The sequence below is a fragment of the Carcharhinus amblyrhynchos genome, chromosome 17 (assembly GCF_965287045.1).
Source record: "Carcharhinus amblyrhynchos chromosome 17, sCarAmb.v2.hapA, whole genome shotgun sequence".
Lineage (NCBI taxonomy): Eukaryota > Metazoa > Chordata > Chondrichthyes > Carcharhiniformes > Carcharhinidae > Carcharhinus > Carcharhinus amblyrhynchos.
In genome coordinates, this window is record NC_137340.1 from 55,873,012 (window position 1) to 55,900,721 (window position 27,710).

At 46.6% G+C, this 27,710-nt stretch overlaps 1 protein-coding gene across 3 annotated transcripts in view; it reads left to right on the forward strand.

The window, feature by feature from the left end:
- pdcd11 (programmed cell death 11) overlaps positions 1-27,710 on the forward strand; it is an 82,562-nt gene that overhangs the window by 10,846 nt on the left and 44,006 nt on the right. For all 3 annotated transcript variants that reach the window (XM_080205994.1, XM_080205995.1, XM_080205993.1), the window contains exons 5-16: positions 2,153-2,276; positions 3,102-3,283; positions 6,613-6,720; positions 9,371-9,577; positions 10,803-10,927; positions 13,297-13,357; positions 14,085-14,231; positions 15,666-15,917; positions 17,375-17,515; positions 18,307-18,501; positions 19,127-19,201; positions 23,809-23,904. In XM_080205994.1, coding sequence (XP_080062120.1) covers positions 2,153-2,276; positions 3,102-3,283; positions 6,613-6,720; positions 9,371-9,577; positions 10,803-10,927; positions 13,297-13,357; positions 14,085-14,231; positions 15,666-15,917; positions 17,375-17,515; positions 18,307-18,501; positions 19,127-19,201; positions 23,809-23,904 — 1,713 coding nt within the window. The remainder of the gene's footprint in view (positions 1-2,152; positions 2,277-3,101; positions 3,284-6,612; positions 6,721-9,370; positions 9,578-10,802; positions 10,928-13,296; positions 13,358-14,084; positions 14,232-15,665; positions 15,918-17,374; positions 17,516-18,306; positions 18,502-19,126; positions 19,202-23,808; positions 23,905-27,710) is intronic.

The following is a 27,710-nucleotide window of genomic DNA, read 5'->3' on the forward strand; positions in this document are numbered from 1 at the left end:
CCCATTGTGTCTGTTCTGACCTTTGAAAAAGCTGCTCATCTGATTGAATTCCCCACAGCTCTACAACTTTACTCAACTCAGATAATGATCAATTTCCTTCAGAAAGTCACATTCAAATCTGTCTTCACTACACCCTCAGATAGTACATTCCAGATCCTAACCAGTCACTGTGTGAATCTGTCCCCACCACACTCACCCAGTACATTCCAGATCCTAACCAGTCACTGTGTGAATCTGTCTCCACCACACACACACAGTACATCCCAGATCCTAACCACTTGCTGTGTGAATCTGTCTCCACCCCATTCTCAGACAGTACATTCCAGATCCTAGCCATTCACTGTGTGAATCTGTCTCCACCACACTCACCCAGTACATTCCAGATCCTAACCACTCGCTGTGTGAATCTGTCTCCACCACACTCACCCAGTACATTCCAGATCCTATCCACTCGCTGTGCAGAAGTCTTTTTCTCAACATGTCTTTCAATTGCCTTAAACCTGCGTCCCCAGGTTCTTGATCTTTTTGCCAGTGGGAACAATTTTCTCTGTCTATGTTGTCCAGGTCAGTCATAGTCTTGGAGACCTTTATCAAATCTCACAACCATCTCTTCCCTAAAAAGAACCACCCCAACTTCTCCAATCTATCCACAAAACTGAAGTTTTTCACCCCTCAGGCTATTCTCATTTTTGCACTCTCTCTAATACCTTCACATCCTTCCTGAAGTGGTGCCCAGAACTGGGCACAATCCTCCAGTTGTTGCTGAATCAGTGTTCTATACTGGCTTGCTATAAGTTGCTTTCTTTTGTATTCCATATTTATAAAGTTGAGATAGCCTCATGCTTTATTTGCTTGCTCAACCTGTCCTGCCACCTGCAGTGATTTCTGCACGTATACTCACAGCTCCCTGTTGTCTTTACACTTTTTTGTCCAAAACGAATCAATTAACACTTATTTTATCTGCTTCGCGCCTGTCCGTTCTACCAACCTACCTGTCTCCACTTGAAGGATATCACTACCCTCCTCGCAGTTGTAAGAAGCTCGAGTTGTTATGTATATAGACTGTAATAGTTGGTTTATGAATGCCTGCTACTGCTGGTTGATGAGTGGTATATGAGAGTAGTGTACAGCAGAATCTCATTGAATGGTGCTGTGTTACGTGGCCTGGTGAGTTCAGTGGTTATGTGGGGAATCAAGGTGGGAGTTTTTTTTTTCTCCAATGAAATACTGGTGTATTTGTGAAGTTACAATAAGGTTGGAGTGGGTGCATGTTAATTGCAAATCATTTATTGATTTAAACTTCAAACATCCTGCTGATGTTTGTTTAAAGAAATGTACGGAATTCACCTCTTTCTCACAGCTGTGACTCTGAACGTGATTTCGCAGGAATTGTCAAAATGTCAATGTAAGACCGTAAGATATAGGAGCAGAATTAGGCCACTCGGCCCATCGAGTCGGCTCCGTCATTCAATCGTCGCTGATATTTTTCTCATCCCCATTCTCCTGCCTTTTCCCCATAACCACTGATCCCCCTATTAATCAAGAGCCTATCTATTTATGTCTTAAAAACACTCAATGACCCAGCCTCCACAGCCTTCTGCGGCAAAGAGTTCCACAGATTCACCACTCTCTGGTTGAAGAAATTCCTCCTCATCTCTGTTTTAAAGGATCATCCCTTTAGCCTGAGGTTGTGTCCTCTAGTTCAAGTTTTTCCTACTAATGGAAACATCTTCTCCATGTCCACTCTATCTAGGCCCCGCAGTATCCTGTAAGTTTCATTAAGATCCCCTTCATCCTTCTAAACTTCAACAAATACAGACCCAAATCCCTCCACCATTCCTCATACAAGGAACCTCTTTAATTAACCTTTCACTCATTTAATATTCCTTTCCCTATAGAAGTTAGGGCGTGGCGGGTGGTGTAGGGATGACCTGTTAACCTGGTTGTCACTCCAATGGCATTCAGTACTGGGGATAAAGGGAAGAGAGACAGATGTTGATAATTTGTCTGGGCTTGTCTAATGGTTTGTTCCAATTATTAATTCTCTGAATCTTGGTGCTGGGATTGCGTACTGAGCGCGGTTGGCGCTGGGATTGCATATTGATTGCTGCTCTCTCTCTCTCTCTCTCTCTCTCTCTCCCTGTATCTGTAGTTGCTGTCCGGCTGTGTGTCCAGTGTTGAGGATCATGGCTATCTGGTCGACATTGGAGTCAAAGCTACCAAAGCTTTCCTCTCACAGGAGAAAGCCCAGGAATACATAAAGAAGAGGAATCGAGGTAAGTCCCAGATGAGAATGCTGTCATCCCCACTGTTATGCCCATTCCTCTCACTCAGCCAGCCAGTGTGCCACGGAGGAGATTGGAACCTTGATCACAACGGTGAATTATATCTGAACTGTGAACAATGTCCAGTAGGAGCTGATGTTGGCCATTCAGCCCCTTGAGTCTGTTCCATCATTTGCTAAGATATGGCTCATCTGTTTCAAATTCCACATTCCCACTACCCCCCCATAACCTTTCATTCCCTTGCCTAATAAGAATGTAACTGTCTCCAACTTAAAAATATTCAGATTCTGCCTGCACCATATTCTGAGGCAGACAGTTCCAAATCCTCTCAGCTCTCTGAGAGAAATCATTTCTCCTCATCTCTATCTGAAAAGTGCCCCCCCCCACCCAACTCCCCTAGTTCTAGACTTGCCCAGAAGAGGAAACATCCTTTCCATGTCCATCCTATCATTCAGGATCTTGTACTTTAGTTAAGTCACCAGCTGACTGCGATGTTGGGAGCAGCTGACTGCCAACTTGTGTGTTCTCAGAACCTGTCCATAACTTACTGATTCCTGTGATGCTGACCAGAAGCTTTCCAACTCGCTGGGTTGTCTAAGGAATGCTGAGGGTTTAGGTTATAAGTGAGAGTGTCTCTCTCTCTTTCTCATTCTTTCCCTGTCCTCTCTTTCTTGCCCCTCATCAGTTTTCCCTTTCTCTCTGTGGTTGTATTGCAGCAGGTGAGATCCAAGTGTTCTTTCCTTGCTGAATGTCTTGCTACGACATTTTCGATATTAATCTTGTAACCAAAGCCCCGTTGTGTTTGCTTCCATCTAGGATTGCCTCTCCGTGTTGGTCAGTATCTAACCTTCCTCCTGGAGTCAGTGAAGAATGATGGCCGGATTGTCCAGCTGTCCGCCCACCCGGCTGATGTTGCATCAGCTTTGGCAACTGAAGATCAGAAATGGAACCTGTGCAACCTGCTCCCTGGGCTGGTGATAAGGGCAGAGGTTCAGAAGGTGCAGAGTTTGGGATCTTGTATTGTCTTCCATTCCCCAAGGACTGAACTGGCTGGGGCTCCTTTCTCTGGGAAAGAGAAAGTTGAGGACTGAGTGAAAGGAGATCTGTAAAATTCTGTAGAGGTTTGACAAAGATAGATGCAGAGCAGATATTTCCACTTACAGATGGAGCCAAATATTAGATAGTCACTAATAAATCCAGTGGGAATACAGGAGGATGTTTATTACCCGGAGAGTGGGGAGAATGTGGGATTTTCTAACACGGAGTGGTTGTTGTTAGTATATCTTCACAGCCATGCTTTTTTTAGCCTTTGTGGAATAGTGGGGGAGTTAGCAGAAGCACTTCTGAGCAGATTATCAGCCTGTTGAATTGAGATGAATACCTCTTCCCTTTGTATGTTGTAACTTCTATATATCCAGAGGGTGTTCCAGCAACATCGTAAAAAGGGGTTCTAGTTTCACATCAGCTCTTCAGGCCAGATAGTAACTCATCTTTCCTCTAGGTCACATCCAGTTGATAAGCCCTGTGATCTTTGATCAGAGAGTAAACACTGGGTTCTGACCTCTTCTCCCAGCAATTTTTGCTTTTGGTTTCATATTTACCCATTCTCTTTTTGATTGTGTGAGATTTCTAGTTTGTGTTTGATAAAGGGACCATTAAAGATAAATGGGAATAATTATCCCATCACAGCTGAGGCACCGCTGCATCTTTGGAAATGCCATTCTGATCAGGATATTGCAGCCTTGGATAAGCTTACCCACTGTTCCAGTGGGACAACATCAGGCGTATTATAGAAGCGTAGAAGATAGGAGCAGGAGGAGGCTATCCATCACCATCAAAGCTGATCATCCAACTCAGTAGCCTAGTTCTGCTTTCTCCCCATAACCTTTGATCCCGTTAGCCCCAAGTGCTATATCCAGCCACCTCTTGAATACGTTCAATGTTTTGGCATCAACTACTTCCTGTGGTAATGAATTCCACAGGCTCACCACTCTCTGGGTGAAGAAATGTTTCCTCACCACCGTCCTAAATGGTCTACCCTGAATCCTCAGACTGTGATTCCTGGTTCTGGAGTCCCCCACCATCAGGAACACCCTCCCTGCATCTACCCTGTCTAGTCCTGTTAGAATTTTATAAGTGTCTGAGATCCCCCCCCTCATTCGCCTGAATTCCAGTGAAAACAATCCTAACCTGGCCAATCTCTCCTCGTACATCAGTCCCACCATCCCCGGAATCAGCCTGGTAAACCTTCTCTGCACTCCCTCAAGAGCAAAAACATCCTTCTTCAGAAAAGGAGACTGAAACAGTACACAATACTCCAGGTGTGGCCTCACCAAGACCCTGCAGAAGGATCTAGATAGGCTGGGCGAATGGGCCAGGAACTGGCAAATGGAATTTAATGTTGGCAAGTGCAAGGTGGTCCACTTTGGTAGGAATAATGGTAGGAAGGACTATTACTTACGTGGCAAAAAACTGCAGCAGGCGACGGTGCAGAGGGACCTCGGGGTCCTTGTGCATGAGTCGCAAAAGCCCAGCCTGCAGGTGCAGCAGGTGGTCAGGAAGGCTAATGGGATGCTGGCCTTCATAGCGAGGGGGATTGAATATAAAAGTAGGGAGGTCTTGCTGCAGCTGTATAGGGCATTGGTGAGGCCGCAGCTGGAGTACTGTGTGCAGTTTCGGTCGCCGCACTTACGCAAGGATATTTTGGCCTTGGAGGGAGTGCAGAGGAGGTTTACTAGGCTGATGCCGGAGTTGAGGGGGTTGAGATATGAGGAGAGGCTGAATAAACTAGGCTTGTACTCGTTAGAGTTTAGAAGAATGAGGGGAGATTTCATTGAGACGTATAAGATGATGAATGGGATGGATAGGATAGAGGTGGAGAGACTGTTCCTGTTCAGAAAGGACAGTAGGACTAGGGGGCACAGCCTCAAGATAGAGGGAGGGCGGTTTAGAACGGAGTTGAGGAGGAACTTCTTCACTCAAAGGGTGGTGAATCTCTGGAATTCTCTGCCCGTTGAAGTGGTGGAGGCTGCCTCGCTAAATATTTTTAAGACGCGGGTTGATGGGTTTTTGATAAGCAAGGGGATTAAGGGTTATGGGGAGAGGGCGGGAATGTGGAACTGAGCCACGACAGATCAGCCATGATCTTATTGAATGGCGGGGCAGGCTCGAAGGGCTAGATGGCCTACTCCTGCTCCTATTTCTTATGTTCTTATGTTTGTGTTATAATAACAACAACACATCCCTGCTCCTGTACTCGAAACCTCTCGTAATGAAGGCCAACATGCCATTTGCCTTCTTTACCGCCTGCTGTACCTGCCTGCTTACCTTCAGTGACTGGTGCACAAGGACACCCAGGTCCCACTGCACACTCCCCTCTCCCAATTTACACCCATTCAGGTAGTAATCTGCCGCCTTGTTTTTGCTTCCAAAGTGTATAACCTCACATTTATCCAAATTATACTGCATCTGAATATACTGAAATTATAGCTTAGAATCGTGATTAAATACTTCAGCTTGCCTAGTGTTTAATGCTGCAATGAAGGTTAAAGATGATCTATATAAAGGGCAGCATGGACAAGTTGGGCCGAAGGGCCTGTTTCCATGCTGTAAATCTCTATGACTCTATATGAAACGAGGGTTTGAAGATAAAGGGGAAGGGTTTTTATTGGTGAGTGAGTTAATGAGGGCAGTATCTCCCTGTTGGTGCTGGAGGGTTAAAATGGGAGGAGTGAAGGCTGCAGAGCAGTGCGACCCATAGGTCAAGCCTGGCGGGCCAGAAAGTCCTTCACTGCCATTTGTCTGATTCAGTGAAATGGCTGCCATCCTTTCATAATGGTTGTGGCCACAGGCAGCCTCACACACCTCCTCAAACAACAGAAAATATTGCATACATTCAACATTGTGGAGAGGGAGACAGAGTTAATGTTTTGAGTTCTCAAAAACCTTTGCAACTCAAATCTTGGGTGGGGGGGGGGTGGAGAGGCTACATGCAAACAATCACTGACAGGTGATTAAAGTGAACCTTTTCACCCATAGAGTGAGTGTGTGTGCATCTCTGACGCGCTCTCTAACCCTGTCTTACTCTCTGACTCTCCCTCTCTGTGTGTGTGTGTGTGTGTGTGTGTGTGTGTGTGTGTGTGTGTCTCTCTGACTCTCTATCTCTGTCTTACTGTGTGTGTCTCTCTCTCTCTCTCTCTCTCCAACTCCCTGACTCTCACTGTCTGTCTGTTTGTATCCTATTCACTCACTGGCTGCAATGCTTTGATTTGATATCCTATTGAGATGATTGATCTGTGACTAGCCTGTTGTGTTGATTTGGTTACAGGTGAGTGTAGATGGCCTTGTTCTGCAGTTCCTGTCTGGCTTGTCTGGTTCTGTCGATTTCATGCATCTGGACCCACAGAAAGTAGGGACCTACCGTAAGGGTCAAAAGGTGAGTCTGATAAAAACAACTTGAAAAAACCTCCTTTTAATGTAGCAAGCCACCCAGCGTTCCTGACGAATAGGTGCAAGGAGCTGGCAAGAAACTCATCACGCCCTCAGGAAATATTTGTAAAGTTTATTTATTACTATCACAAGTATGCTTACATTAACACTGCAATGAAGTTACAGTGAAAATTCCCTAGTTGCCACACTCCAGCGCCTGTTTGGGTACACTGAGGGAGAATTTAGCATGGCCAATGCACCCTAACCAGCGTGTCTTTTGGACTGTGGGAGGAAACCAGAGCACCTGGAGGAAACTCACGCAGGCACGGGGAGAACGTGCAGACTCCACACAGGCAGTGACCCAAGTCGAGATCAAACCTGGGCCCCTGGTGCTGTGAAGTAGCAGTGCGAACCACTGTGCCGCCCAAAAAAAATTTGATACATTTTACACCAGAGGAGAAAGGAGAGACTGATTCTAATGAAGATTCTGTCTTGATCAACTTGGTAACAGCACCTAGACTACTGACTACCACCAGCATCATCATCTGGGAGATGGGAAGAACAGAACAAGGCTGATGCTGGGCAAATTCATCTCAGTAAGAAGTCTTGCAACACTAGGTTAAAGTCCAACCAGTTTATTTGATAGTAAACCCACAAGCTTTCGGAAACGGTGTTCCTTCGTCAGGTAACTATCAAATAAACTGGTTGAACTTTAACCTGGTGTTGTGAGGCTTCTTAGTGTGTTTACCCCAGTCCAACAACGGCATCTCCACATCACAAATTCGTCTCCCCAGGACAATCCAGGGAATAATGGTGATCGCACAGCAGTTTATGTTGACTTTGTCTCTCAGTGGGACTCTGGGGAATTAATATCTGGACACAGATTCTTCACTTGCAGAAGTTATTGAAGATGTGATAGTTGCAGTAAACAGCATGCACAGATCACACGATGTGAAAGTTGTGACAAAGCTGGTGTCCCAGTTACTGGTAGGATGATTTTTTTTCCTAGCAGTGGTTCTAGTTTTAGACTCCCCTATCTTTGGGAAAAGATATTGACTATCTAGCTGATCTGTGCCCCTCATTATTTTATAGACCTCTATAAGATCACCCCTCAGCCTCCTACGCTCCAGAGAAACAAGTCCCAGTCTATCCAGCCTCTCCTTATAACTCAATCCATCAAGTTCCCGGTAGCAGCCTAGTAAATCTTTTCTGCACTCTTTCTAGTTTAGTAATATCCTTTCTATAATAGGGTGACCAGAACTGTACACAGTATTCCAATTGTGGCCTTCCCAATGTCTTGTACAACTTCAACAAGACGTCCCAACTCCTGTATTCAATGTTCTGACCGATGAAACCAAGCATGCTGAATGCCTTCTTTACCGCTCTGTCCACCTGTGACTCCACTTTCAAGGAGCTATGAACATGTACCCCTAGATCTCTTTGTTCAATAACTCTTACCAAATGGCTATTCTGTCTGAGAGCTGAGCATGCTGGGAATTTTGGCCAATTTATAGATTAAAACCAGATGCACGTGGTAAAGAGGCTCTGGGCTGGGGGCTGTGATCTGAAGCTTCCTGTGTTGGTCAGATCAGGGAAGTTATTTCCCTTAACTGAGACATTGTGCCTTTGATTTTTATGGCTGTGATGTGTGAGACATGGCAAAAGAACTAAGCATCATGAAAAAAAACTGGGTTGGAGATGGGTGGATATAGGAGATTGTTTTAAATAAGGGTCATTAGCATTGGGGCGTCCCTGGTAATGTAAATGGATATGGTATGATAATAATGTTTTTTCTCTTTTCATTCACAGGTTTTAAGTCGGTCCACTTCGTGTCCAACGAGGGGCATACACGCGATGGGTCGTACTGGGGCTGCTCTTGGTTGTTCGAGATTGGCCTAGTGCTTCATGTCGTTAGTGTGTGCCTAAACTGGACCAGACTCTGGGCAAGACGACAGCTCAGTGACTATCACTGATTGCTGTGCAGACACATGGATTTGGGCCGGTGTCTGTGGGAGTTTGCGCATTCTCCCCGTGCTTGCGTGGGTTTTCTCCGGGTGCTCCGGTTTCCTCCCACACCCCAAAGATGTGCTGTTAGGCTGATTGGCAGGAATAAATTGTCCCTAAATCAGATTCCCTCAATCTAGATGGCCATAAAACATTAGACAGGGGTCGTGGGTGGAGAGGGGGACTGGTGGTGTTGAGGTGGCGGCGCGGGCTCGTTGGGCCGAAGGGCTGTTTCCCGGGCTGATTTTGTTCTTTGTTCTTTGTTTTATCCTTAAGTACAGACCTTTACTTTCACACCCACTGCAGCGTAGCATTCCAGAGAGTGGACCATGCAGCAGTGTTGTGTTTGGATTATACGCAGAGAACACCCTCACAGCATCTCTAACCAAGATGGGTCTCATTCAGTTATGCATAGGGGCAGGCCTCCCAGGGCACCCCCACATCACCCACTTCTCTAATGACCCCAGGTGGGTGGGCAGGGCTGGAAGGTACGCATTCTGTTGTAAACAGACAGGTCACAGAGGGAGAAGCCCCCACACAGAGCCTAGACGTGAAAAGCCGTTGTGTATTTGATTTGTGATTTGCTGCTTTCCCTCTGTCTCAGTGTGTGATGTTGTTCTGCCCAATCACTCAGCATTATATTTCTCTTCCAGCTGAAAGCCTGCATTCTGTACGTGCAGCTGGATACAAAGTCTGCGCACCTGACGCTGCAGCCCCTTCTCTTGCAGCCTGGGTCTGTGCTGCGGCAGCCAAATGTACATGTGGTCGGTGAGGTTGTGGAGGATTGCACGGTGCTGTATCGCCACAAAGGAGCTGGGGTTACTTTTCAACTGCAGGATGGGAGCTTTGCCTACTCACGTGTGAGTGATTCACTTCTGCTGATGTGCCCTCGCGTGTCTGTGTGCGCACGCGTACCTGTGCATGCTTCGCCCTGTCTGTACTCTGTAACACTACATTCTGCACCCTCTCTGTTCCTTCTCTCCTACGTGCTCTACAAATAGTATGCTTTGCCTGTATAGCACGCAAGAAACAATAACACGCATGGGTTTGCGCGTGTGCAAACACACGGGTTTGCACGCACACTGACACAAGGGCACAAATGCACGGGTTCGCACGCGCACTGACGCATGGGCACAAATACACGGGTTCATGTGCGCACTGACACATGGGCAAAAATACACTGGTTCGCGCGCGCACTGACACATGGGCACAAATGCACGGGTTCGCGCATGCACTGACACATGGGCACAAATGCACGGGTTTGCGCATGCACTGACACATGGGCACAAATGCACGGGTTCGCGCATGCACTGACACATGGGCACAAATGCACGGGTTCGCGCATGCACTGACACATGGGCACAAATGCACGGGTTCATAAGAACATAAGAAATAGGAGCAGGAGTAGGCCATCTAGCCCTTCGAGCCTGCCCCGCCATTCAATAAGATCATGGCTGATCTGTTGTGGCTCAGTTCCACTTTCCCGCCCTCTCCCCATAACCCTTAATCCCCTCTCTTATCAAGAACCCATCAACCCGCTTCTTAAAAATATTTAGCGAGGCAGCCTCCACCACTTCAACGGGCAGAGAATTCCAGAGATTCACCACCCTTTGAGTGAAGAAGTTCCTCCTCAACTCTGTTCTAAACCGCCTCCCCTTTATCTTGAGGCTGTGCCCCCTAGTCCTACTGTCTTTTTTGAGCGGGAAGAGTCTCTCCACCTCTATCCTATCCATCCCATTCATCATCTTATACGTCTCAATGAGATCTCCCCTCATTCTTCTAAACTCTAACGAGTACAAGCCTAGTTTATTCAGCCTCTCCTCATAGCTCAATCCCCTCAACTCCGGTATCAGCCTAGTAAACCTCCTCTGCACTCCCTCCAGGGCCCAAATATCCTTGCGCAGGTGCGGCGCCCAAAACTGCACACAGTACTCCAGCTGCACAGTTCGCGCATGCACTGACACATGGGCACAAATGCACGGGTTCGCTCATGCACTGACACATGGGCACAAATGCACGGGTTCGCACACGCACTAACACATGAGCGCAAGTATTGATTGGTAACTCTTGCTCCTGTCATTTTAGAAATTTCACCTGTCCGACACCAAGCTGCTGTTTAACCCTGCCATGTTTATGGAAGGTACCAAACACAGGGGTAGGGTCATTGATCAAAGCGCCATGGAACAGATGTCTTTACTGTCACTGAAAACGTAAGTGAGCTCGATTTGTCTCTGATTGGTGTTTAATACTGAGGAAATTTAATTCAATTGAGTTTTTTGAAGGGGTAACCAAGAAGGTAGATGAGGGAGTGCAGTGATGTTGTCTACATGGACTTTAGCAAGGCCTTTGACAAGGTACCGAATGGTAGTTTGTTGCATAAAGTTAAATCTCACAGGATCCAGATTGAAGTATCTAAATGGATACAAAATTGGCTTCATGACAGAAGCCAGAGAGTGGTTGTAGAGAGTTGTTTTTCGAACTGGAGGCCTGTGACCAGCGGTATCCCTCAAGGATCAGTGCTGGGTCCACTGTTATTTGTCATTTAATGATTTGGATGAGAATATAGGGGGCGTAGTTAGTAAGGTTGCAGGTGACACCAAGATTGGTGGCATGGTGGACAGTGAAGAAAGTTAATCCTCGATTGCAATGAAACCTTGATCAATTGGGCCAGTGGGCTGACGAATGGCAGATGGAGTTTAATTTAGATAAATGTGAGATGATGCATTTTAGTAGATTGAACCAAGGCAGGATGGACTTAATTAATGGTAGGGCGTTGGAGAGAGTTACAGAACAAAGAGATCTAGGGGTACATGTTCATAGCTCCTTGAAAGTGGAGCCACAGGTGGACAGAGTGGTGAAGAAGGCATTCGGCATTCTTGGTTTCATCGGTCAGAACATTGAATACAGGAGTTGGGACATCTTGTTGAAGTTGTACAAGACATTGGTAAGGCCACACTTGGAATACTGTGTACAGTTCTGGTCACCCTATTATAGAAAGGATATTATTAAACTAGAAAGAGTGCAGAAAAGATTTACTATGCTGGCCTTTATAGCGAGGGGGATAGAATATAAAAGCAGGGAGGTCTTGCTGCAACTGTACGGGGTACTGGTGAGGCCGCAGCTGGAGTACAATGTGCAGTTTTGGTCGCCGCACTTGCGCAAGGATATTTTGGCCTTGGAGTGTAGAGGAGGTTCACTAGGCTGATACCGGAGATGAGGGGGTTGAGCTATGAGGAGAGGCTGAGTAGACTGGGCTTGTACTCGTTAGAGTTTCGAAGGATGAGGGGAGATCTCATTGAGACGTATAAGATAATGAAAGGGATAGATAGAGTAGAGGTAGAGAGATTCTTCCCACTTAGAAAGGATAGAAGGACTAGAGGGCACAGCCTCAAGATAAGGGGGGGGGGCGCAGTTTAGATCGGAGTTGAGGAGGAACTTCTTCACTCAAAGGGTGGTGAATCTCTGGAATTCTCTGCCCGTTGAAGTGGGTGGAGGCTACCTCGCTAAATATATTTAAGCCACAGGTAGATAGGTTTTTTACAGACAAGGGAATTAAGGGTTATGGGGAGAAAGTGGGAAAGTGGAACTGATCCGCTTCAGATCAGCCATGATCTTATTGAATGGCGGCGCAGGCTCGAAGGGCTAGATGGCCTATTTCTTCTGTTCTTAGAGGGATATGGGCCAAATGTGAGCAATTGGGATTAGCTTAGGAGTTTTAAGAAAAGGGGGGCAGCATGGACAAGTTGGGCCAAAGGGCCTGTTTCCCTGTTGTAAACCTCTATGATACTAAATCTGTTAATTGTATAACAGGTGGCATAGAAACCAATCAGTACTACAAATTCTACAAAACCGTGTGTTAGAGACAGGACTGTAAAACTCACTTTACACTGTCCCCCATCAAACACTCCCAGGACAGGTACAGCACAGGGTTAGATACAGAGTAAAGCTCCCTCTACGGTGTTCCCCATCAAACACTCCCAGGACAGGTACAGCATGGGGTTAGATACAGAGTAAAGCTTCCTCTATACTGTCCCCCATCAAACACTCCCAGGACAGCTACAGCACAGGGTTAGATACAGAGTAAAGCTCCCTCTACACTGTCCCCCATCAAACACTCCCAGGACAGGTACAGCACGGGGTTAGATACAGAGTAAAGCTCCCTCTACACTGTCCCCCCATCAAACACTCCCAGGACAGGTACAGCACAGGGTTAGATACAGAGTAAAGCTCCCTCTACGCTGTCCCCCATCAAACACTCCCAGGACAGGTACAGCACGGGGTTAGATACAGAGTAAAGCTCCCTCTACACTGTCCCCCATCAAACACTCCCAGGACAGGTACAGCACGGGGTTAGATACAGAGTAAAGCTCCCTCTACACTGTCCCCCCATCAAACACTCCCAGGACAGGTACAGCACGGGGTTAGATACAGAGTAAAGCTCCCTCTACACTGTCCCCCCGTCAAACACTCATAGACAGCAACGCGAAGTGAATTCATGCAGCTAGCTGAGATTGAGATCACAATGTTTGTCTCTGGGAAACACACAAGTTGCTCTTCATTGTCAGTGTCTCATTTCCAGGAGCGTTATTGATGCCCCATTTCTGAATTACCAAGACATCACGGCGGGACAGCTGATCGAGGTGAGCCTTTACATCCTCTGTATATTATGAAATACTGATCCCCCACGAGACTGAGAGCATAATCAGTGTGTTGAGGCCTGGCCTGGTCTGACTGCCCTCTGGCCTGTCCCAGCCTGCCCCCCACCCCTGGCCCAGCCACTCTAAAGAAACTCTCCTGCCTTTAAGCAGCACTCTATTACTGAGTTTGCAGGCAGCTTCTTGCCACTCGCTGGTCAAGTGCCTCCATTCTGATTTCTGATCCAGACAGAAGATGGAGACCAGGTCAGTGTGACTGCGCCTCCACTCTGCCAGCTACCTCTGATTCCCCAGGCTGCTTTCTCAGCCTATGCTGAGTTACTGAGTCTGTAACTGGGTGTGAGTTGGGGCTTGTGCCATCAGATCTGGCCAAAACATTCAGTTAACCTGGATTTTGTTACTGCATCATTACCCAGTGAGCTTTAGTCAGTTCCACACCCCTACCTTCTCTCCTACCCCCACCCCAGTCCATATTATACACCCATCCCTTGATCCACAGCTACCTCTGCTTCATCCTCAGTGATACCCACTGACCCCAGCTGAGGATTCAGTGACTCCTGTTGCCCCTCAATTAAAGGTGGATGGATGTTGAATTGACATTTGCGAGGACTCACCCCATCAGCGTGTCCTTGGGGATGGGTCACTGCCATGGCCTCAGGTGGAATCTAGCTGCAGTCCTTCACAGCAAATTTGCCAATATTCTGCTTTTCAGTGTAAAATCATCTCTCTGGAGAAGTATGGGATGCATGTGAAACTTTCAGAGCACATTCGGGGGCTGGTGCCTCGAACACATCTGGCAGACATTCCACTAAAGAACCCCAAAAAAATCTACAGCGTGGGACACTATGTGAAGTGCAGGGTGAGTGTGCAGTGTGAGCACTAACTAGTGCTAGGTAAGTTTGCGGTGTGCGCGCAGTGCCGTGCTGGGCGAGGGTGCAGTGTGCGTTTGCTGCCAATGCGGTTTATATACAGGGTCGCGTGTTAATCTAGTCTGCTGTGAGAGTCTCAGAGAAAACACTCGATGCAGCAGCCATTTGTCGGCTGTTCCTCCTCATGTGTCTGCCAATGCTTCTTTAACCTGTTCCGGGCGCTTCTCAATAGTTTACAGTGCTGAGTTTTTAAGCTAGAATGTCAAGAATCTAGCAGATAGTATGTGCACAGCAAGATCCCACTACAATCACCAAACATTCTGATTTTTAGTGATATTAATTGAGGGATGAATATTGACCTGAGATACCAGACGAGATCTTGATTTAAAGACTTATCCGAGAAAGGAGCCTGTGACAGTGCAGCACTCCCCCTGCCCTGCGCTGGGAAAATTTCCCCCTTCATATGTCTTTAATGTTAACATTGAACCCTGCTGCCTTCTAACTCCAAGATAATAATGCTACGCGCTGTCCCAGAACTGACACATTTTCCCATTTCCATCCCTATCTTTGTGTTGGGAATAAACACAAAGAGAAGTTTCAGGAATCAGGAATGTGAAGAAGTTGATAAGGAACCTCTGTGAATCTGACTGCGACTCAGTGTGATGCTGGGTGAATGTTCTCTGTGGCTTGTTTGTACTGATGTTTCCACTGGGAGATACTCATCTCTACCCGCACTGTGTGGGGGTCCAAACAGAGCACGGTGGCACAGTGATTAACACTGCTGCCTCACAGCGCCAGACCCCACAGTTCAATTCCTGGCTTGGGTCACTGTCTGTGTGGACACTGCACCTTCTCCCTATGTCTGCATGGGTTTCCTCCGGGTGCTCCAGTTTCCTCCCATACTCCAAAGATGTGTAGGTTAGGTGGATTGGCCATGCTGAATTGCCCCTTAGCGTCCCAAGGTTAGGGGGATTAACCGGGTAAATACACATGTTACAGGATATGACCTGGGTAAGATGCCCTTGGAGAGTGGGTGCAGACTTGATGGGTGGCTAGCCTCCTTCTACACTGTGGCGATTTTACGATTAGGTGTTGCTGGTTACAGTAGCTTGTTGCTTCTGTGACTGGCTCAGAGATTGAGAGCTCAAATCCCATCATGCCTGATCGAGGAATGGATTTGGAAAATCCAGTGCTTTCAATGGAATTGAGATTGGAAAGTTTGGTAAAAATTGTTGGATTGTTATAAAGCCCAGCTTGTTCATCTTGGAGAGACTGCTCCCTGCCACAGTCCGGCCTCGACGTGACTCCAGTCCCACACTGAGGTTGCCTCGTAACGTCCTCATAATCAGCAGTAAATATTATCTTTAATTTAAATATCTGAGCTGTATCGTTGCTTCGCGGATTAAACTTTGCTCCTTTCTCAGGTGTTGACAGTAAACAGTGAAGGCAAGAAGCTTCTCTTAACTCGGAAGAAGACACTGGTTGCTTCAAAGCTTCCACTTATTACCCAGTACAAGGATGCTGAGCCCGGGCGTTCGGCTCATGGTTACATTGTCAGTGTGAAGCCCTTTGGCTGCATTGTTCGCTTCTACAATGAAGTACGAGGCCTGGTCCCACTTCAGGAGCTGAGCACCCAGCCAATTCATTTTCCCGAGAAGGTCTTCTACATTGGGCAGGTAAGGAATCAGCATGTGGGGAGACAGGCTAGGCTGGGAGCGGGGGACCCCCCTGGCTGGGGAGGCAGGAGTGGGGGACCCCTTTGCTGGGGAGGCGGGAGTGGGGGAGCCTTGGTGGAGTGTTATGAAGGCCCAACCTGTCCATGCCGTCTTTTTTTTTTTAAACCCCTAAGCTAGTCCCAGTTGCCCGCATTTGGTCCATATCCTTCTATACCCATCTGACCCATGTAACTGTCTAAATGCTTTTTAAAAGACAAAATTGTACCCACCTCCGGCAGCTTGTTCCAGACACTCATCACCCTCTGAAAAAATTGCTCCTGTGGACATTTTTGTATTTCTCCCCTCTCACCTTAAACCTATGCCCTCTAGTTTTATTCTTCCCTATCTTTGGGAAAAAATGTTGACTATCTAGCTGATCTGTACCCCTCATTATTTTATAGACCTCTATAAGATCACCCTTCAGCCTTCTACGCTCCAGAGAAAAAAATCCCTGTCTATCCAGCCCCTCCTTAGAACTCGAACCATCAAGTCCTGGTAGCATCCTAGTAAATCTTTTCTGCACTCTTTCTAGTTTAATAATATCCTTTCTATAATAGGGTGACCAGAACTGTACACAGGATTCCAATTGTGGCCTTACCAATGTCTTGTACAACTTCAACAAGATGTCCCAACTCCTGTATTCAGTGTCCTGACCGATGAAACCAAGCATGCCGAATACCTTCTTCACCACTCTGTCCACCTGTGACTCCACTTTCAAGGAGCTATGAACGTGTACCCTCAGATTTCTTTGTTCTGTAACTCAGCCCAACACCCTACCATTAACTGAGTAAGTCCTGCACTGGTTCAATTTATCAAAATGCCTCACTTCACATTTATCTAAATTAGATTCCATCTGCCATTCGTCAGCCCACTGGCCCAATTGATCAAGACCTTGCTGCAATCCTAGATAATTTTCTTCACTAACCCCTATGCCATCAATCTTGGTGTCGTCTGCATGCCTCCTATATTCTCATCCAAATCATTAGTATAAATGACAAATAACAGTGGACCCAGCACCAATCCCTGAGGCATGTCACTGGTCACAAGCCTCCAGTTTGAAAAACAACCTTCTACAACCGCCCTCTGTCTTCTGTCATCCAGCCAATTTTGTATCCATTTCGCTACCTCACCCTGGATCTGGTGAGATTTAACCTTATGCAACAACCTACCATGCGGTACCTTGTCAAAGGCCTTGCTAAAGTCCATGTAGACAACATCAAAGGCGGGAGCCAGGGCCCCTCAGTGGGATGGGGAGCTGGGGCCCCTCAGTGGCAACGCGGGAGAGGGGGGGGTTCTTGGTGAAGAAAGGCTGGGTTCAGAGTGGAACAGGAGTGCTTCTTCACCCTGACGTGTTGTATTGCGCTGTTTTAGTTTGCCTGGTGCTGCTCTGCTCACCATTAGACCTCTTCCCTTGCCAGGTTGTCAAGGCCACTGTGATAAAGTGTGACCCAGCCCAGGAGAAGCTGCTCTTGTCTCTGAGAGCCACGGAGGAAGCGGGAACTAGGGCTGACGGCGCCATCAAGATAAATAAAGAGTCTTCAATGTATTCAACTGGAAAGGTATTGGTAGTTATCCTGTAACAAGTTTCACATGGTTAATATTGAGGAAGAAAGCCAGAGGAAAATATCAGTGTGTAGGTCAGGTGGGTAAAAGTGGTTATGCTGTTCACCAATGGTTTGATTTTGAAAGCGCTGTCTTGACCTTGAACTTGAGCTGGACGCACACAGTACAAAGAGACTAATGCAATGTTCAAGGTGGAGACTGTGATACAGAGGGAAGAAAGTGCTGATTCAGTTGGATAAAGCTGTACTATAGCCTGAATAACTACACACAGGTTCAGGCATTAGCCTTCAGGATATAACAGCTTTGTGAAGATACAGGACACTGATTCACCAGATGGTACCAGGGCTAACAGGGTTCATGTGAGGACGGCTCACATTTCTGTGTATTGAGCACGTTGAGGGATGATCAAATTAAAGTGTTTATGATTAAAGAAGTTGATAGTGTCAATCCAGAGTGGAGAGAGGGGAAGGGGGGAGGGAGAGTAGAGAACATTAAATTTGGAGCCAGACCATTCAGAGGCAATGCCAGGAAGCACTTCCACACACAAAGGCCAGTGGGAATGGGGAACAGCCTCCCAAAAAAGCCTGGAGCCCAACTGAAAGTTTCAGAGCTGAGACTGATAGATGTTGCTGGATAAAGGGGTTAAAAGTTGAAAGTTGAGTTGAGATACGTATGGATCATCCACAATCCAGTTGAACAGTGGGGGAGTGGAATGATTGTCCTCCATTTGAATGCATCTCCTCACTCCTCCTGCTTGCTGCTGATGTGTTTTCTCTTTGTGTTTCAGATAGTGGATGTGGAAGTGTTGGCAAAGGTGCCCAATGGGTTGGAGGTCTCCATCCTCCCGAAATATGTACCTGCATTTCTCCCAGAAACCCATCTTTCGGACCACCTGTCGATTTGCCAGCTTCTTGCTGAGAGGCTGATGAAAGGCGATATCCTCTCCAAGGTCATGTGCTTGAGCCAAACCCAGGGCCAGATCGTATCCTTTACTCATTGAAACCTTCACCGAAACCAGGGTTTGTTTTTCCAGTATGTTCAAAACGGAAAGGATTTCACAATGTGTCACGGAGATGGAGAGACTGGCCCATCATCTCCAGAGTGATATAAAATGCTGGGATTTGTGGGTTATTTATATTAATATTGAAAGATCTTTTTGGGAGGGTTGTAACACCCACGCTTCCCGTGGCAGCAGCGTGCTGGCGTCCAGCTCCCAGATTCTTCAACTGAAACAAGTTCGTTTTCAATGCCTTTACTTTTAACCTTCCCATCGGTGCTTTGGGATTATTCAATGAATCGAGTTATCACGCTCAGTGAATACATGGTTCTGATGAAGCAGGACAATGGGGAAAGGCTGGGGATTGCGCTGAGGTGAGTCTGTCTTGCAGAGTGATAGCATTGACAAAATGGGCTAAATGGCCTCCTGTGCTGTAACCATTCTTTAATTCTATGAATGCTCAGGCAGTTTTGGGAGGAATTGTAACGTTATTACACTGATGGTGTCCGAGGCAATATCGAGTGTGCTGTGCCACCCCCCAAGCCGCGTAACCCAGGTGGCTTTGCCAGTTTGCTCAGATTGTTCCTGTCCTTAACACCGCCCTGCTCAGATTCTTTGTAGGAAAGCTACAATGGTAGCTTTTGCTGAACAAGGACCATTGCCAAAGGACATTTTGGATCTTCAGGTGAGCCTTCATTTGCTTCTTTAACTCCCTTTGTCATATTCTAAAGAGTTTGCTGAGTTTAAAGTGACACATCTACAAAGACAAGCAGCAGAGTTCAAGTCTTCTGGGTTCCAGACTGATTTCTCTCCCTGACAAAATTCAATTGAGCAATGTAAGAAATAGGAGCAGGAGAAGGCCATCCGGCCCCTTCACCTGCTCTGCCGTTTGCCAAATTCATGGCCAGTCTTTGAGCTCATCCACACTTTTCTGCCCAATCCTCATCCCCTGATTCTCTGCGTCCAATCATTGGTCTATTTCGAGTGGTTTCGACAACACAACCCTCTGGCAGCAAAATGCAAAGATTCACTCCGTCCTGAATTGGGGAATTTCTCCCCATCCCTGAGATAGATGTCCAGTTCTGGGTTCTTCTTTTAGGGGAAACATCTTAGCATCGATCCTATCCGGTTTTAAAGTAAAATTGCAACGCTGTGAATGCTAGAAAAAGACAAGTCAGGCAACATCTGTAGAGAGAAATGGAGTTGTATTTCAAGTCTGTGACCTTTCACCCAATTGAGAAAAGTTCAGATACTCAGCAATGTTCTGGGGACCCGGGTTCGAATCCTGCCACGACAGCTGGTGCAATTTAAATCAGTAAAAAATATCTGGAATTAAGAATTTACTGATGACCATGAAACCATTGTCGATTGTCAGAAAAACCCATCTGGTTCACTAATGTCCTTTTAGGGAAGGAAATCTGCAGTCCTTACCTGGCCTGGCCTACATGTGACCCCAGATCCACAGCAATGTGGCTGGCTTTCAACTGCCCTCTGAACAATGGCCAGCGACGCACATGTCCCATAAATGAATTTTTAAAAATTAGTGGGTATTGAGTAAGTGAGAGAGGGGAGGATGGGAAGAAGAATGAAAGGGCTGGTTTGTGATGAGTTGGAGATAAGAGGAGGTGAAATGACAAAAGGTTAAATGACGGGAGAGAATGGTAATGGAACACGTACTAACAAAGAAACAAAACTAGCAAAGAGAAACAAAATGGAGGCAGAGTTGAAATAGAGTGCCTGCAGTGCAGAAGGAGGGCCATTCAGCCCATCGAGTCTGCACCAACTCTCTGAAAGAGCAATCCCACAGGCGTTGCATGAACATAAGAAATTAAGAAATAGGAGCAGGAGTAGGCCATCTAGCCCTTCAAGGCTGCCCCGCCATTCAATAAGATCATGGCTGATCTGAAGTGGATCAGTTCCACTTTCCCACCCTCTCCCCATAACCCTTAATTCCCTTGTCTGTCAAAAATCTATCTACCCGTGTCTTAAATATATTTAGCGAGGTAGCCTCCACCACTTCAACGGGCAGAGAATTCCAGAGATTCACCACCCTTTGAGTGAAGAAGTTCCTCCTCAACTCCAATCTAAACTGCAGCCTCCTCTTCCCCCCCCCCCCCCCCCCCCCCCAATCTTGAGGCTGTGCCCTCAAGTCCTGCTGCCCTTTCTGAGCAGGAAGAATCTCTCTACCTCTACCCTATCCATCCCTTTCATTATCTTATACGTCTCTATAAGATCTCCCCTCATCCCTCTAAATTCCAATGAGTACAGACCCAGTCTATTTAGTCTCTCTTCATAGTCCACCCCTTCATCTCTGGTATCAGCCTAGTGAACCTTCTCTGCACTCCCTCCAAGGCCAGTATATCCTTCCGCAAGTGCGGCGACCAAAACTGCGCACAGTACTCCAGCTGCGGCCTCACCAGTACCCTGTACAGTTGCAGCAGCGCCTCCCTACTTCTGTATTCTATCCCCCTCGCTATAAAGGCTAACATTCCATTTGCCTTCTTGATCACCTGCTGCACCTGCAGACTGGGTTTTTGCAACTCGTGCACAAGGACCCCCAGGTCCCTCTGCACTGTAGCATGCTGCAACTTTTCACCTTTTAAATAATAATCGCTCTTACTGTTATTTCTGCCAAAGTGGATAACCTCACACTTGCTAACATTGTACTCTATCTGCCAGGTCCTTGCCCACTCACTTAGCCTATCCAGATCCCTCTGCAGACTTTCCACACCCTCCACGCAATTTGCTTTTCCAATCATCTTCATGTCATCTGCAAATTTCGTCACCCTCTCCTCCAGATCATCTATATAAATGGTAGATAGCTGAGGCCCCAGCACCGATCCCTGGGGCACTCCACTAGTCACCAACCGCCAATCAGAATAGCACCCATTGATACCAACTCTCTGCTTTCTATTAGACAGCCAATTCTCTATCCATGTTAACACTTTACCCCCAACTCCATGCACCCTAACCTTCTGCAGCAACCTTGTATGAGGCACCTTATCAAACGCCTTTTGGAAATCTAAAAACACCACATCCACCGGTTCCCCTCTGTCTACCGCACTAGTCACATCCTCATAGAAATCCAATAAATTCGTCAAGCATGACTTCCCCTTAATGAATCCGTGCTGCGTCTGCTCTATCAAACCATTCTTTTCTAGGTGCCTCGCTATTTCTTCTTTGATGACGGATTCTAACATTTTTCCAACTAAAGATGTTAAACTAACCGGTCTATAATTCCCTGCTTTTTGTGCGCTATCTTTTTTAAACAGCGGCGTAACATTAGCCGTTTTCCAATCTTCCGGCACTTCCCCAGAATCCAGCAAATTTTGGTAAATAATTACTAAGGCACCCACTATCACCTCTGCCATTTCTTTCAGAACCCTGGGCTGCATTCCATCTGGTCCAGGGGACTTGTCCACCTTCAGTCCCATTAGTCTATCAAGCACTACCTCTAGTGACAGTAATCGCATTCAGGCCCTCAACTCCTACCATCCTTCTATCTTTAATATCCGGCAAGCTATTTGTGTCCTCCATGAAGACCAAGGCAAAAAACTTATTTAAAGCCTCAGCCATTTCCTCATCTCCCACCGCTAAATCCCCCCTCTCGTCCTCTAAGGGTCCAACATTCACTCTAGCCAAACTCCTCTTTATATAGTTGTAAAAACTTTTACTGTCCTTTTTTATATTTAGTGCTAGTTTAGCTTCATAGTCTATCTTTCCTTCCTTTATCACCTTAGTCATTCTTTGTTGATTCTTAAATTTTTCCCAATCTTCTAATCGCCCACCATTTTCAGCCACTCTGAACGCATCACCTTTTAATTTAATACTCTCCTTTATTTTCTTTGATAACCACGGCTGGTTATCCCTTCTCCTTCATTCCTTCTTTACCATCGGAATATATTTCTGCTGAGTACCGAAAAAGATCTCAAAAATCCTCCACTGTTCCTCAGCCATCCTACCAACGAATCTGCGCCCCCAATCTACATGTGCCAATTCCAGCTGTCATCCTATCGTACTCCCTTCTGTTCAAACAGAGGACACAGGTTCGGGACCCTACTTTCTCGTCCTCCATCTGCATCAAAAATTCAACCATACTATGATCACTCATCCCTGCCTTGTTACGCAACACCAGATCTAAGCTCGCTCCCTTGTAGGTTCTGTCACTTACTGTTCAAGGAAACTATCCCAACAGCATTCCAAGAACTCTTCCTCAAGCCCACCGCGTCCGATTTGGGTCATCCAATCAATATGCAGATTGAAATCCCCCATAATTATTGCCGTTCCGTTTCTGCACACTTCATTTATTTGCTTGTTTATAGCCTGCTCCACTTCTAAGTTATTACTTGGGGGCCTATAGACCACACCCACCAGCGTCTTCCTCGCCTATATCTTCCCTTACTACCGCCCTGATATTATCCTTAATTAACAGAGCTACCCCACCCTCTTTTCCCTCCCGCCTATCCTTCCTAAAGACTTGATACCCCTGGACATTCAGCTCCCAGTCCCTGTCACCCTGCAACCACGTTTCCGTAATGGCCACTAGATCATATCCATTTGTACTGATTTGTGCCATCAGCTCATTCACTTTGTTCCGAATGCTTCGTGCATTCAGGTAAAGTGTCTTTATACCAGCCTTTATCTGGACCTTATTTGAAGGAACGCTACTCACCTCTCCCGTGTCCCCTATTCCATTTATCGTTGGGACATCCTTGCGTGGAAAGATACGGTTGGAAAGGCAGGGGATGTTGAGAGAGAGCACAGAGTGGACCAGAATGTCATGAAGGAACGGTCCTTTCAGAATGCTGAATGGGGGAGCAGGAGATGATGCGACTGGTGGTGGTGCCACCCTGAGGGACATCGGAGGATGATCCATTCAGTAGGAGGACTGATAGGATACAAGGCGAGGGCCAAGGGAAACCCGATTGTGATTCTGGGAGGGAGGTGAGCAAGGTGACCAACAAAACTGCTGGAAATGGAAAGGATACGGGAAAGGTCCTCCTCACCCATGTGAGGGCGGACTCGCCTGATGAGAAAAATAGACACATCAGAAGCTAGTATGGACCAATCATCTAACCCAATGTGATTGAGACAAAGAAGCTGGAAGGTTGGAAGAGAGAAGAATTGTGAGATCACCTCAATCTTCTTAAAGTGAAAGAATATAGGCTCATTCTACTTGATGTCTTCTTTTAGGACAGTCCTCTCACCCCAGCAATCAATCTGGTGAATCTTTGTTGACTTGGCTTCTGGACACCTTGCTGTGCCTTCACTGTGTGTTTCTGCTTTCCCTAGGTGGGCATGCAAATGCCAGGATTGGTAAAGAGTGTGGTGAATTTCGGAGTGTTTGTCGAATTTCCACATGGGCTGGTTGGCCTGGCTCCCAAAGCTGTAAGTTCAATACCTGGTTACGCTTTGAGGTTCATTTTAATGAGCATAACAGTCGCTTGCACAGCCCCTGCTCACATAATCCTGTAGCTCAGTATGGTGGAGCAGTCCTTGGATTCCTGGACTCAGTTCAGTGAATGGGAGATTGAGTGTCTGAATTCTAAATATTAATCTCAGTAAAAGTTGCCATGGAACTGTCAGGTTGTCATCAAACCCAACTGTTTCATTAATGTCCTTTAATGAAGGAATGCTGCTGTGCCATCTGGCCCTATCTGTGACCCTACGTCTACCACGTGGCTGTTGACCCTGAACTGACCTAGCAAGCCAATCTGTTGTATCAAACTCAGGGCAGCTAGGGATAGGCGATAAATTCCAGTCTTGTCAGTGATGCCCACGTCTAAACAACGACTTTTTAAAAAACTCGCTCCTTGGAATCAAGTGGAGTTAAAGACTGGGATCCCATTAAGGGGTTGAGTGGTGGGATATTTCTATGTAGAATGATGGATACAGTCAGTGTCGAAATGCAGCAAGACCTGAACAATATCCAGGCTTGGGCTGTCAACTAACAAATAACAATCTTACCAAACAAGTTCCAGGTAATGACTATCTCTAACAGAACATACAAATTAGGAGCAGAAATAGGCCATCTGGCCCTCGAGCCTGCTCCACCATTCAATAAGATCATGGCTGATCTGTTTATGCAGAGTTCTACATTCCCATCTACCCCCCAATAACTCAATAAGTCACCCCTGTGTTTTCTAAGTTGTAGTGGAAACGAGCTCAATCTGTCCTCGTAACACAGTCCACTTTCCAGATGTCAATCTAGTAAACATCCTCTGAACTGCTTCTAGAGTATTTACATCTTTCCTTCAATAAGGAGACAAAACTGCACACACTATTTGAGATGTGGCCTCGCCAATGCCCTGTATAACTGAAGCATATCATAATTTTTGTTTTCAATTTCTCTCATGATAAAGGATGATTTTCTTTTCGCCTTCTTAATTACCTACTACATCTGTATGTCAATGTTTTGTGAGTCATGCACTAGGATACCCAGATCCCTCTGCATATCAGCATTCTGCTGTCGTCCTTCACATTTTCCCACATCGTATTCCATCTGCCAAGTTTTAGCCCTCTCAGTCAACCTCTCCATATCCATCACCAAACTCTAAATGTCCTCTTCAAAATGTACTTTTCTACCTTTGTTTGTTTTGTCTGCAAATTTAGCAACCAAGCCTTCACTCCTCTCATCAAAATCATTGTTGTAAATTGTAAAAGATTGAGGTCCCAACACAGACTCCTGCGGGACTCCAATCATCACAACCTACCAATCAGACAAAGACCCATGAAGATAAGAGAAAATTAACCATCCCTTGACTTTCGAATGACATTACCATTGCTGAATTCCCCATTGCTACTAGAGCAGGTCAGAAGCAAGGAATCCTGCGGTGAGTAACTCACCTCCTAACTCCCCAAAGCCTGTCCACCATCTACAAGGCACAAGTCAGGAGTATGATGGAATACTTGCCTGGATAAGAACATGTGAAATAGGAGCAGGAGTAGGCCAACTAGCCCTTTGAGACTGCCCCACCATTCAATAAGATCATGGCTGATCTGAAATGGATCAGTTCCACTTTCCCGCTTTCTCCCCATAACCCTTAATTCCCTTGTCTATCAGAAATCTATCTACCCGTGACTTAAGTATATTCAGCAAGGTAGCCTCCACCACTTCAATGGGCAGAGAATTCCAGAGATTCACCGGCCTTTGAGTGAAGAAGTTCTGAACTCCTCCCCCCCCCCCCCCCCCCCCCCCCCACCTTATTTTGAGGCTGTGTCCTCTAGTTCTGCTATCCTTTCTAAGCGGGAAGAATCTCTCTACCTCCACCCTATCTAGCCCCTTCATTATCTTGTAAGTTTCTATAAGATCCCCCCCTCAGCCTTCTAAACTCCAACGAGTACAGACCCAGCCTATTCAATCTCTCTTCATAAGCTAACCCCCTCATCTCTGGTATCAGCCTGGTGAACCTTCTCTGTACTCCCTCTAGGGCAATATATCCTTTCTCAAATGCAGGGACCAAAACTGCACTCAGTACTCCAGCTGCAGCCTCACCAGTGCCCTGTACAGTTGCAGCAAGACCTCCCTGCTTTTATATTCTAGCATGATGTGGGTACGCTCGCGTTGGACTGGCGTAAACACAGTAAAAAGTCTGACAACACCAGGTTTTAGTCCAACCCATTTATTTGATAATATACTCACAAGCTTTCGGGGTTAGCCCCTTCGTCAGGTGAATGGAGAGTTCTGGCCTCAGACAGAGCATATAAAGCACAGACAGTTTAGAGATTACTGATTAGAATGCGAATCCTTACACCTAACCTGCTGTTCAAGACCCGAAGTGGCTGACAATGTGAGTGGAAGGAGCACTGATCACAAGTTAAAGAGGTGTGTATTGTCTCCAGACAGTACAGTAAGTGAGGTTTTGCAAACCCAGGCAAGTCACGGGGGTTACAGATAGTGCGACATGAACCCAAGATCCCTGTTGAGACTGTCCTCGTGTGCGGAACTTGGCTATCAGTCTCTGTCGTGTGTCGTGAAGGCCGCCTTGGAGAATGCTTACCCGAAGGTCAGAGGCTGAATGCCCGTGACCACTGAAGTGTTCGCCAACAGGAAGGGAACAGTCTTGCCTGGTGACTGTCGAGTGATGTTCATTCATCCGTTGTCGTAGCGTCTGCATGGTCTCCCCAGTGTACCATGCTTCGGGACATCCTTTCTTGCAACGTATCAGGTAGACAATGTTGGCTGAGTTGCAAGAGTATTTACCATGTACCTGGTGGACGGTATTCTCACGTGTGATGATGGTATCCATGTCGATGATCCGGCATGTCTTGCAGAGGTTGCTGTGGCAGGGTTGTGTGGTATTGTGGTCACTGTTCTCCTGAAGGCTGGGTAGTTTACTGCGAACAATGGTCTGTTTGAGGTTGTGTGGTTGTCTGAAAGCAAGAAGTGGGGGTGTGGGGATAGACCATGCAGACGCTACGACAACGGATGAATGAACATCGCTCGACAGTCACCAGGCAAGACTGTTCCCTTCCTGTTGGCGAACACTTCAGTGGTCACGGGCATTCAGCCTCTGACCTTCGGGTAAGCATTCTCCAAGGCGGCCTTCATGACACACGACAGCGCAGAGTCGCTGAACAGAGACTGATAGCCAAGTTCCACACACATGAGGACGGTCTCAACAGGGATCTTGGGTTCATGTCGCACTATCTGTAACCCCCGTGACTTGCCTGGGTTTGCAAAACCTCACTTACTGTACTGTCTGGAGACAATACACATCTCTTTAACCTGTGATCAGTGCTCCTTCCACTCGCATTATCAGCCACTTCAGGTCTTGAACAGCAGGTTAGGTGTAAGGATTCGCATTCTAATCAGTAATCTCTAAACTGTCTGTGCTTTATATGCTCTGTCTGAGGCCAGAACTCTCCATTCACCTGATGAAGGGGCTAACCCCGAAAGCTTGTGAGTATATTATCAAATAAATAGGTTGGACTAAAACCTGGTGTTGTCAGACTTTTTACTGTGTTTATATTCTATCCCCCTCGCTATAAAGGCCAGCATTCCATTCGCCTTCTTGATCACCTGCTGCACCTGCAGACTGGGTTTTTGCGATTTGTGCACAAGGACACCCAGGTTCCTTTGCACAGTAGCATGCTGCAGCTTTCCCCTTTTAAATAATAACCCCTCTTACTATTATTTCTACCAAAGTGGATAACCTCATATTTACAGCTCCAGCAACACTCGAGGACAAAGC